The sequence below is a fragment of the Coffea arabica genome, chromosome 11c, assembly GCF_036785885.1.
Source record: "Coffea arabica cultivar ET-39 chromosome 11c, Coffea Arabica ET-39 HiFi, whole genome shotgun sequence".
NCBI lineage: Eukaryota > Viridiplantae > Streptophyta > Magnoliopsida > Gentianales > Rubiaceae > Coffea > Coffea arabica.
Genome location: NC_092330.1, coordinates 39,280,172 through 39,292,053, shown reverse-complemented (window position 1 = coordinate 39,292,053; position 11,882 = coordinate 39,280,172). Strand labels below are relative to the sequence as shown.

Here is an 11,882-nt window from a genome sequence, read left to right as displayed (position 1 = left end):
TTTAGGTGGGAAAAATGTACGAAGTGCCACCATGTCCCCATGCCATATAAACCATCAACTAAGAAAAAAAAAAATAGCCCAGTGCAGACTTTAGTATCTATTAATTTCAAAAGTAAACAAAAGAACTCCATATATTTTTCCAATTGAGTCTCTAATGTGAACTGATGATCTTGTCATGCTACTAGGATATATTTCAGCATCAACTCAAAAGTAAAAGCTCCAAACGCTGAGTATTTTATCTCTAGTTGGAAGCCTGCGTTGGCAAAGGAAACAAAGGGACGAAAAATTCAGGCCCTACAGGCCAAAAAATCAGACAATAATGCCTATTACCAACCAGTTTTATCAGACCTGAATAGTTTTAACCTCCCCACTTCATACGTTCGCCTCAGCCCATTTGAAAATTAAAAACATTCCTGAGTTGATTAATCTTTTTGATTGCCTCGTTGATCGAGATTGATATTGATTGAACCCACCTAGGTTTTGATCCCATATTCCTATACCCTTCAATATGTAGCCCCACAACCCATACAGGCACTGATCCCACATACTAAATAGAGAAGTGGGTCGTCCTTTGTTTTCTTGTATTCTTGGTTGGCAGTATTTTACACATGAGATGTGTCTGCACTGCATGTTGCAGATATAATAACACCCAAGCGTGGATGCATCAAGATTGATAGGCACGAGGCACTCACTATCCTTTGTTACCATCTTGCCTCAACCCTAGGTAATGGATTACGTTTTTTCCTAGTTGGAAAAGTGACCATTGCCTGTGACCAGTCTCAGTTAGATTGAAGTTGTTGTTAGTTGCCTTGTTTGGATTGCTGGTTTTTGCTTGGTCAAGATTTTGCGTGTATCATAGAACAAAATTTTCAATCACTTTTTTTATTTTATTTTATATATATCAAATCATTAAAATATATTAAAACCAAAAGGAAATTTTCATTCCATGGCTTTTGCTAGGAAATGAACGGAACCAATCAAATAAATGAAAGGAAATTTAGATGGACTACTCCTTATGTAAGCAAGATAGTATATGTTTTACTAAGTTCTACTGGAAAATAAAAGAAATCTGTCAAAAGGCTTCAGTTCAAAACAGACTCTCTTATCAATCACAATCGAAAGTAGATAATACAGTAAATACTAAAAAAACACATGATACAACCGAAATATTATTTGAAAAATATTAGCTATACACGCACTTCCTACAATTCTTCCCTTTTTCCTTTTCTAACATTATTGACAGTTTATGATATTGAAGATTACTAAAAGTAAGTTGTTTTGTTTCCTTTCCCCTGAGTTGTTCTAAGCAAGAATAGCTAGGTCAATTGGAGATTGAGCTATCATGGACTCACTAGTTCTTTTATCGTGTTACTCATTGATCACACTAAAATTTGTGCGGAAACAAGTGCTCCAAAATCCAGCCCCGGCCTTGAAATCAGCGATGCTTCCAAAAGGAAATAAACAAACAAAGGCAGCAGTAGCAACAAGATTTCAATATTCGCAATTCCAAGGCATCCATCCTACTTCTGCCTATTGTCAGTAATAGAGACCTTGGGGGGACAAGTAAAAGGCGTCAAAACAAGGACAAAATAAATAGCGTTGGCTGTGACTAGATGAGGATTCACCAGGCATCAAGAATTTTCTCAGGTTTGGCATGCATGATGCATAATGAATGCATGGCAGCCATAGATTTTCAGGATGATTTATAATACTGTATCATTTCCATCAGAGTTAGCTACCTAATCTTCATTAAATTTACTTAAACCTCGTACAGTCTAATCATATTTTAATCTGTTCTGAACACGTAATTACAACAACAACAATACAAAGCATTATTAAACACAGATTGAAAAGCACTTTGTTTCTGTAAAGTCACATGAGAATCAGTGATGGCAAATCGTTGTATAATGAATGGCCCCTTAATGGTCTTCAAGAAAGGCATGGATTCTGCTGGTGGACATGTGAATTGGGATTGAGGATCATGATACAGCGGCCAAGAATTAACAGGGAATGGCATCAACTTGCTCTATTGGCACCAGAACGCGAAAAAGGGAGGAAACAAGAAGGGTGGAAACTGGAAAGCCGTGGGCGTAGGTTTCACAGTCGTGACTTAATTAGTAGTACAATAATTTTTTTGTAATCAGGGAAGGATGACACGTTCCGCTAATGACGGCAAAGTTCATGCGAGCCATACGATTGTCAAGGCCTCATTTCGTTTTGAGATTACATCACAGTACCGACTTATAAAAAATTACTTCGCACGCAAGTATTTGTCAAATATTTTAGACCTTGTTTGGATTGCGGTTTTTTGTCAGAAAATTACGTCGTTTTCCGTGATCACATTTCTCTATTATCTTTTTCCCTCACATACATCAAATCGCTACAGTATTTTTTCCATGAAAAATCATGGAAAATGCAATCCAAACACAACCTATATTCCCTCCGTCCCACTTCTTTGATAGTCATGTTTCTTTTTTCACACAATTTAAAAAAAAGTAGTTAATTTTGTTGGAAAAGTAAATTTAGATTGCTATTTTTCTAAAATACCCTCATATTAAATAGAGTACAATTTTATGGAAACTTAAATTGATGGTAAAAAAAGAATCAACTCTCATTAAATGGGGTAGGTTTATAGTAACAACAACTTACATTAAATATGGGTATTTTAGGAAAATTAAAATACAACTACATTCTTCAATTGGAAAGTGGACTACAATTTGAGACAGACAAAAAAGGAAAACAGGACTATCAAAGTGGGATGGAAAGAGTAAGTACTTTTAGCGCTTAAAAATACTTTTTTTTTTTGTTTTATAAATGCACCGTAACCTCATACGGGTACTAAAAACATTATTAAATAAAACTCTATGCTATACACTAACAATTTTCTTTATTTAGTTTTGTTAAATAAAAGCATTTCATTAAATATAATCTGAAAATGATTATATATGGTGGAAGGGACATATAACTTTACCTTTTAAAATTTGAGAAAGTTCAACGATATTTAAAGTAATGAAAATTGTAAATTGGCTTTTTATTTAGTTTCAAATTACCAAGATCTCCTTTTTTTTTTGTCCATCATTATTTATATTTTATACCATAATGGTCCTTTTAAAGTACCAAAGAGCATCAATATTTTCGCAATAAAGACATGGGGCGTGCCAAGGCATATATCAAATCGCTGCCTTTTTTGAAGTCTGAAACATTTCAAAGACATAAATTTGACAGACGACTAGCCGTCAGAATATTGATAATCCTACCTTTTTTTAGCCTATTTTGAATTCACAATCCTAAATAGGCAAACCAAATTTCTTAAAAAATCAGAGTCGTTAAATAGCTGCCTGACTATCCCAACTTGTTTTCCAAACAAAATTCTTTGAAGGATGATTTATAAAACGATGATCACATGTCACATTTTTATGCAACAATATTTATTGTTAATACAAAATTTAAAACCTTTACTAATTACTACGATTAAAAAAAAAAAAAAAAAAAAGGACACATACAACATACGTTAAATGTATCCATATCTTCTGGCTTTTTACTTCTCCTTGTCGGAAAGGTGCCCCTTTAAGAATAAAAATGAAGGATAATAAATTATCATATTTTGAAATTTTTTTTACAAATCTTCAAGCCATTATTGGGTTTCTGAATACCTGATCTGGACAGTCGTCTGGCACTGTACATTTGTCAAAACGTGCATTACGAGTCCTGTTTGAAAAGCCATTTTTTTTTCAACAAATTTCTACTATTTGCTTGAATATATTTGTCAATTATCTTTTTACTTCACATATATTAAACCGTTTTAATATATTTTTATATTAAAAAAAACTTCAAAAAATAACAATCCAAACGGGAAGTTAAATTTGTTTTGATTAAAACATTAGGGATCAATTTGACACACAGGCCAAACATTAGTGATCAGAATTGCAATTCTCCCTAGAATAAAAGAATTCTTCTAAGATTAAAACAAGTCAAAAAGAAAGCCAAGGAAAGTTAGGAAATGAGGCAAGAGTAAAGCATGCCATCACTTTTGTTTCAAGTGCAATATAAAGGCTGATGCATTGATGCAAACCTGTAATTTATTATTAATTTAAAAAAAAAAACCAGTGATTTGTTAAGAGGGAAAAAAACGACAATAAACTAACTTGTTGACCCGCCTACTGATTAATATGGAATATTAAATGCAGAAAAACTTTGGACCCGTTTTGAGTTGATTATGACTAATGGGTTTATCTCCCACAAAATTCCACAAGATAAGATAGAAACCTACCGAGTTAATAAACTGGAAATTAAATATTTCATTAAAAAAATAAAAAAGAAAAAAGAGCTCATACATTGAGATGAGAATAAGCTGCTTTGGAGCTTCAAGCAAAACTCCACGCATCCGGAGGGGTTTCACATTTTCATCCTGAAAAAGGTTTTTCTTCTTTCCCCCCTCTCTCCAAAAAAATTTTTTTTTTTTTTGGGGTGTAAGAAGTTCCGAACTCCCTTCCCCTTAGGTCCTTACCACCCAATTCATCATGAGAAAGTGAGCTTTTACCTCTCAATCAAACTTCAAAACACACAGAAATTAACCAAAAAAAGGATGCATATTCATCCAAAACTCGGAAGCTAAACCACAATAAGCATGATCTGGCAAATTTACCATACCAAGAAAGCGAGAACCAGGTCAATTAGAACCACAGCAGACAGAAGTGTCTTGGAATCGCATGACCTGGGAAGCTGCCCTGCTTGTGTTTCATTTCGTTTGAGGAAAGATTTCAGTATATTAAGCACTGGAGATAAAGCCTAATTTTTCTATTTCGCACAATTTGTGGTCTTACAAACTGTCACAATGGATTTAACCAGCTAATAGTTGAGTCCTGGACTTCCACTCTGTTGCGTCATACCAATAGAAAGTTTTTGCCATACAAAGTATATTTCAAAAGCCAAGAGCAAGATGGCACACTTGCGGTGTCCATTTCATGTGCATAAGTAGGAAAAGAGCAAGGAACCAGTATCTATAATCATCAATATTTACAACAAACATCTCAAAAAAATCTGCCAATCCATATCTTACAATTTATTCTTTAATTATATATAGACTGAACAGCAATGTAGGAGTTTGAGCTTTTACAGTATAAATTTCTGATCACTTCCATCTTTATCGACAAGAACAAACAGCATCCAAGAAAATTAAGAAAAAAATAAATCAGGAGTTTCATATCAACTATCACAAATACAAACCACAACCAATAAATTGACAAGCAAACTATAATTGAAAAAGATGTCCTGATAAACCAATCCCGTCACTGCAAAATTGTTCCTCCACGCCCAACTCACCTATCACAGCTGAGTTGTTCTAACTTGTTGTTTGATGCTCTCTGTGGGTAGCTGCGCAGAAGCTTCAGGCAACTTCACTTGAGCGGCTGATGTCATCGTTTGATACTGGGCAGAAGCCAGCTGGGGAGCCAGAGGCTGAGTATAATATATTTGTGCATGCGTAGGATCAGCAAATTCATAAGAATAATTGCCAGTGGCAGCTGAAGAAGGTGCAATTGATTGTGAAGGATGATGAATCTGAGAATAGCCAGCATATTGTGGAGTTTGGCTGGAAGGGACCTGTACCATATGTGGTGCAGCAGGAGCAGGTGTTCTGTACACACCTGCAGTCATTTCAGGTTTAGAAGCAGTAGTAGCATTTGAAGCAGGGTTGAAAGCAGTTGGAGGCACCATAGCAGCAGGAGGTGTTTGGGGTCGGCTAGAAGGGGCGCTAGGTGTAGGCTCACCGTAGCTTGGTTGCTGCAGAGGCAAATTATAAGCTTGGGGTTGTCTAGAAGGCATGAAATGTAATGGGTACTGATGCTCCAATCCAGGAGTATGACCTAACTGCTGAGGAGGGTAAATGGAGTAATAATACATTGGCACTGCCCCAGGATGATGGTGAATGTATTGATTACTGGCAGGAACAAATTGCTGCTGTTGATGCAATTGTTGATATTGATCAAATTGACTTTGCAATACATAACCAGAGTCCTGTAAATGCTGTGGCATCGGAACTCTGCCATTCAAATCACCAGCTCTAAGATCAATCTGATTACATGGATTTCTACCATTTCCAGGTTGAATTTGTACCATCGGTTCATGATGCATCATTGGCTTCTGCCGAGACAATGGATTTGTAACGCTACCATCACTGCACAAATCAAATCACCAACATCCCCATTCAGATAATTCTCACTGCAAAAATAATCATCATAACAATACCAAGAGCACAAATTTCCTTAACAGCTCACATATAAACTAATTCCACCACATATTAACAGAAGTAACTTTGCACAAAATCTGCAGGATATATATAACAGCATACTTAGACGCAAAAAATTACTACTTTTGTGGAATTTAGTAGAAAATTGGGGTACCTTGAGACTGAATCCGGTGAAGGCAAATCAACAACACCAATTGGTTTACTCTGTTGAAACTGGGTAGTCTGCGGCTGCGGCTGTGACTGAGGTACTTGCTGCTGGTATTGTTGTACCTGAGGTGCCTTTCTGAACCCAACAGGCACGCCCTGCTCCGATCTCTCATCGTCCGAAATAACCCTGTTGGGATACTCCCCACCAACCATTACCGGCAATCCGGAAAGCACCGTTCCCGGCGCAGCCACCGCCGGCGGCACAAAACCCCCTTCCTCCTGCTTCTGAACATTATTCAACCCAACCCCAACATTCAATTGAGAAAACTGCTCCTCAATTCCCAACCCCACCATCCCTTTTTGATTAATCCCCTCCTCCGAGTGAACCTTTATCGGCGGCAAATTCGCCATCGACGGCGACGACGACGTCGACCCAAAAGACGACGACGTTTCCAGCATCGGAGAATCCGGCACCGAGTGCACATCTTGCCCAACATTACCATTATTAGTAACATTACTGGTTAAATTATTGTTATTATTATTATTATTAATTCCTTTTCCACTTCTCCCACCTTCACTTTTCCCACTCAACGATGCATCCAGCTGGGCGTCACTTACATCTTTGACAGCTGAATGATTTTCCACGCTTGCAGCGGCATCATCCAAACCCAGCAAACAATTAATCGACGATGTTTCGGAGAATCCGCGTACTTTACACGATGCGGTGGTATTCCAATTTAGAGCATTCAAAAACCACTCGCTCGATTTCGAACTATTTTCCAGTAGGGATTCAATGGAGGACGACGTTTCTGAGTCTAAATTGCACGAAAATATGAACAGACGAAGACGGGAGGTTTTGGAAGCCGGATTGGCGGAAGAATTGAGGCGGTCGTATTCATCCACCATGTTCTCGAGGTCTTCATCGGTTGTGACGGAGATGAGGGAGTCGAGGTCTTCATTTGGGAGTTGGTACTTGAGCGAAAATGATTTCCCGGAGAGGAGGGTTTTAGACAGGCGGAGGCAGAGGTCGGAGAGGGTGGTTTGCCTGTCGACGAGGATGATTCGCGTATCGCCGCCGACATAGCAGAGCGACTTGTCGTGTGGGCGGGGAACTATGTGTCCGCCGTAGCTACACATGAGCCGGAGCTTTGCGGCGGCGGTTGCGGCGGATGTGGGATGAGCGGCAGTGGTGTTGGTGTTCGTAGTGGCTGTGGGGCCATATGGGGGTTCATCCCAGGAGTCCGTGTTTCGGGAGCGAGGAGAGGACTCAACTGAATCGGCGTAGCTAGTGACGGTGGTTGTTTGTGGAGGAGCTGGTGGTGCTCCGGTGGCGATGGGTGGAGCAGAAAGTGGTGGGGGCTCCATTTGGAGGGGAAAAGAGGGTTGGAGAGAGAGTGAAAACGGGAGAGAGCAGGGGACGTGCAATGGAAGAGTAGGATGTTCTTTATAAGTTATTCTCTATAATAATATATTTCCACGGCATACAATTCCAGCTGTTCATTTCCAAATAGTTGTATTGGGATTCTTAAAAAATTAACCTCTTATTCTTTTACCCTTTTCACTATTTTAAGATTATTTTAGTAACCGTACACTCTATCTATCTAGTGAAAAAAAAAAAAAAAAGATTGCTTTAATCAAGGAATTACTAATAAATGTTTTCTGTTTTTAGTTTGGATTTTTATGCAAGGGTGAAGAAAAGAAGGTCAAGAGGGAGGGGGAAAAATGAGAGCATCTTCTTAAACAGTTTTTTTTTTATTTTTAATGATTGACATTTTGACATTTTTCTGATATGCACAGACAGGTTAAGGTCATAGATGATCATCATTTCTATTTACTGAGATTCCATAAATTCATTCCCATTTTGCCTTTTTAGATAAGTTTCTATGTGGATATATATTAAACTCCTAAAAAAGAATTGGTGAGAATTATCCTCTTCTTTTTATTTTTATTTTTTTTCAAAAGATCCAATAATGTATCTCACCTCATTATGAACGGTCGCAATTTGAAAGTGGGTTTTTCTTTATTGGAGGGAGTGTTTGGAAGTTTTTGCCCCTTTTTTTTTTTTTTGCTAAATTTTAAATTGCTCTCGTCATTATTATTATTATTATTTGAACTTGGTGAGGATGATGGTATTGGCAAGGATTTGAAAGCTGTAACTGTGGGAGGCATGTGGGTTGACAGCTAGATGGGCGATTGGGTGCCTGAGGTATCCAAGTGTGCGCCTGTGTAAATTGTGGTCGCTTTGGGTCACTGCCAACTGCCAAGTCATGAGCTCCGGTCATCATCTACACTATACTTGTCTTTTTTTTTTTTTTTTTAACGACAATGACGACATTCCTATAATTTAAGGGTGTGTTTGAATTGTAATTTTTTTTATTGTGAATATATTTTTCAATCACTTTTTATATCAAATCATTACAATAATTTTTCGATAAAAAAATTCAGAAAAATACAATTCAAACAAAGCCTAATCTATCCTAATTTAGAGAAAGGAAAGTTTAAAGAGAATGTATATAAGGGGTCAGTAGATAAAATATTCAGACTAAATTAAAGGGATATTCTAGCACCTCTTTTAAATTTTTTTCATTACTGATGGAGTTGGAATCCACGACCCATAATTCAAAGAGGGATTTAGTTGTTTTTTGGTGGCCAGCGTATCATTGACAGGCTAGTGTATCATTCAAAGAGGAGTAGTACGTAGTAGCAGTGTATCATCGTCCAAAAGTTGAAAACGCAGTAAAGCTACAATTCAATGGAGTTTTGGCTTTGTCAGTTTGGTATGGTTGGTTGGTTACACTTGTTGGTGTATGTTTTCTTTTATTTCTTTCTTATTTTTAAAGAGATTGATTGCTTGAACAAGTGTGGCTAAAGGATCTGTCAAGGCCAAATATCTGAAACAAATTCTGGCGATGTCTGTGAAGCAAAGTTCCATTTGATTCAACTTTCCATTTGGTGTCCTTTTGTAGCAGTTCAAATTTTCTTTTTTATTGTCACTCCAACAAAAACTAGTTTTCAGTATTCCTAATCCTCAGTCGGGCGAATGTTAATCGATTCATATTCTTGGACAGGTTGTGTTTGGATTGCATTTTTCATGATTTTTCATGAAAAAATTACTGTAGCGATTTGATGTATGTGAGAGAAAAAGCTAATAGAAAAATGTGATCATGAAAAATAACGTAATTTTCTGACGGAAAACTGCAATCCAAACAAGGCAATGCAACGTGATTGAATTGATGTAATTTTCCAAGTACACTAGTAGATACTTATTAAGAAGAGAGATTTTAGTTTTCCCCGCCCTGAATATTTCAGTCGAGGTTTATTTCCATCCACTAAATGAGGGAAGGAAAGATTTTTCTAAGTCTTTTCAATTGAGTTCCAACTAGAAGAAAGATGGAGTATGATTCGTACATGGGTTTTTCTAAGGAATACTAATAAGACATTTTTAAAAAACCAACACTTAAACTCCCTTTTATCGAATGTCCAATATCATTCTCATGCATATAAATGAATAAGGTGATAGACTAGACAAAAGAATTCAGATAAAGTAACCCATAATTAAAAATATTTAAATTGTTCGTTCTCATAATTAAAAATATTTATGCGACAATGATTTGCTAACATGTACATTAAATATTCGCATTTATATTTATTGTCCCTTTTTTTATCTATTCAATGTATTTCTTTAATTTTTCTTTTACACTTAACTAGATAAAGAGGTTTTAGGCTTCGCTTTTATCCTCTTAACAATCCCCCCCCCCCCCATGGATCATAAAACATAAAAGAGGATGAAATGGAACATAAGGTTTCATTCGAAAATCATTTCTGCTTTGCTAATGCTTAATTAGAGTTTATTTTAACATAAAATTTATGTAAAACGTGTTTGAAAAACTTCAAAGTCTTCGACTTATTTAACGTTTTTGGTTTAGGGCTTTCACTTTTTCAAAGAAGAGGCCAGTAAGATTTACTAAGCATGCGTGAATTTAGTAACAAATTTAAATTGGCTTTTGCGAAATAATTATGACAAAAAGAATTGTCATACGTTTCCTGTCGCGTTTAAATGATGTGGTTCAAATTGTTAAATACTTTCTCAGTAAGAAATCTGTATTTGGATAGCAAATTATTTACACAAATTTATGTGTTCGCATCATAAATACATTTTTCAATCACTTTTTTATTTCATATATATCACATCTTATCCAAACACACTACTATCGAGAAGAATGCTGCACGATGATCATACAATGCTCATATCTACATAAATTAAATGTAATGGCCTATGAAATATGTGTGAGTTTGCATACCAAGAAATTATTTGGTTCAATGCTCAATTATGAAAGAACTAAAAATAAAAAATTTCATTCCTAGTTTATGGACTAGGACTGTGCCTTGATGTGTACGTTATACTAAGAAGACTTCTTAAAAACTAACGTGATTTTTAACTTTGCTATGGAGATCTTCTCCAAATACATAAGGGCCCATTTGGATTGCATCTCAGATATGTAGAGACATTCATAAACAGGAAACCATAAGAGATTCGTTTGAAACATGTTTCAAAAACAAAACAAAAATTCAGTTTTGGCTTGGAATTTTAACACTTTAAGACATTAAGAAATAACAGAAATCTCATTTAGAACTCCACGAAAGTATTTTCAGGAATTGTGGAATTCATCTTAGGTGTATAATTTAATGCCAGTGCTGAAGAAAATTCTGTCCAACATAAAAGAAGTTAGGACTTATTGTTTTTACTTTCAACAAGAAGGAGTCCTTAAGACATCAGGCGTTCCTAATATTTGTTCACATTAGATTCCGTTCTTTAGCATAACTTGAAGAGCCTTTGAAAGTCAATTCTTCTTCTTCTTCTTCTTTTTTCATTCAAGGGTTTTGTTCAAAGAGTCTAACCAGGCTAAAAACTCAAGGATTCTTTCAAAAATTTCTAAAATGTTGATTTCAAGACTTTCAAGCAGGCCATAGCTGAACTGAAGAAAAACCCTCTGAGTCCTGCATGTCTACGTTTTATTTATTTGTTTTGGACAAACTGATTCCATTTTCTAGTGGGATAGTTTATTGATCAAAAGTCGTTGTCCTGTAGTTTTTACCGAGTACAGCAACTCTCGAGCCTCAGCTATTTTTCCACGGATAATGGTCCCAGTACCTCGTTAGACAACTCATTTCATCATGCAACATGATGACACTCTTGTAAATTACAGTCACCGTTAATTACAAAGTATTTGATTGTGACGGAAATGGACAGAGTTTACCTTAGACGAAAGCCTCTTTAACAACTAATAATTTACCCAAGATGAAATGACACCTTCCCAGCTAATGGTGGTGTTAACAGGCTGGTAGCTAATACTAGATGTTTTTGGTAAAAAGGCAAATTATCTTGAAAAAGTAGAGTTTCAAGTTAAAGCGGTTAGCGATTCTTGAATTCATGGAACACAATGGTTAACCAAGGTGTGTTGTAAGTTTTGACGATGAAGTGCTATCT

At 36.3% G+C, this 11,882-nt stretch overlaps 1 protein-coding gene across 1 annotated transcript; it reads right to left on the bottom strand.

The window, feature by feature from the left end:
• Positions 1–5,053: 5,053 nt before the first annotated feature.
• LOC113716780 (uncharacterized) lies at positions 5,054–7,836 on the bottom strand. The gene is made up of 2 exons (XM_027241216.2): positions 6,402–7,836; positions 5,054–6,175 (listed from the first exon to the last, which is right to left on the bottom strand). The coding sequence occupies exons 1-2, from the start codon at positions 7,757–7,759 to the stop codon at positions 5,326–5,328; spliced, it is 2,208 nt and encodes a 735-aa protein (XP_027097017.1). The 5' UTR covers positions 7,760–7,836; the 3' UTR covers positions 5,054–5,325.
• Positions 7,837–11,882: the final 4,046 nt, after the last annotated feature.

Bases quoted from the DNA above. Each gene is read 5' to 3' on its own strand.
- LOC113716780 (XM_027241216.2), bottom strand. From the start codon at position 7,759: ATGGAGCCCCCACCACTTTCTGCTCCACCCATCGCCACCGGAGCACCA. The intron at 6,176-6,401 runs GTACCCCAATTT...TGATTTGTGCAG, and splicing joins TCACCGGATTCAGTCTCAAG to TGATGGTAGCGTTACAAATC.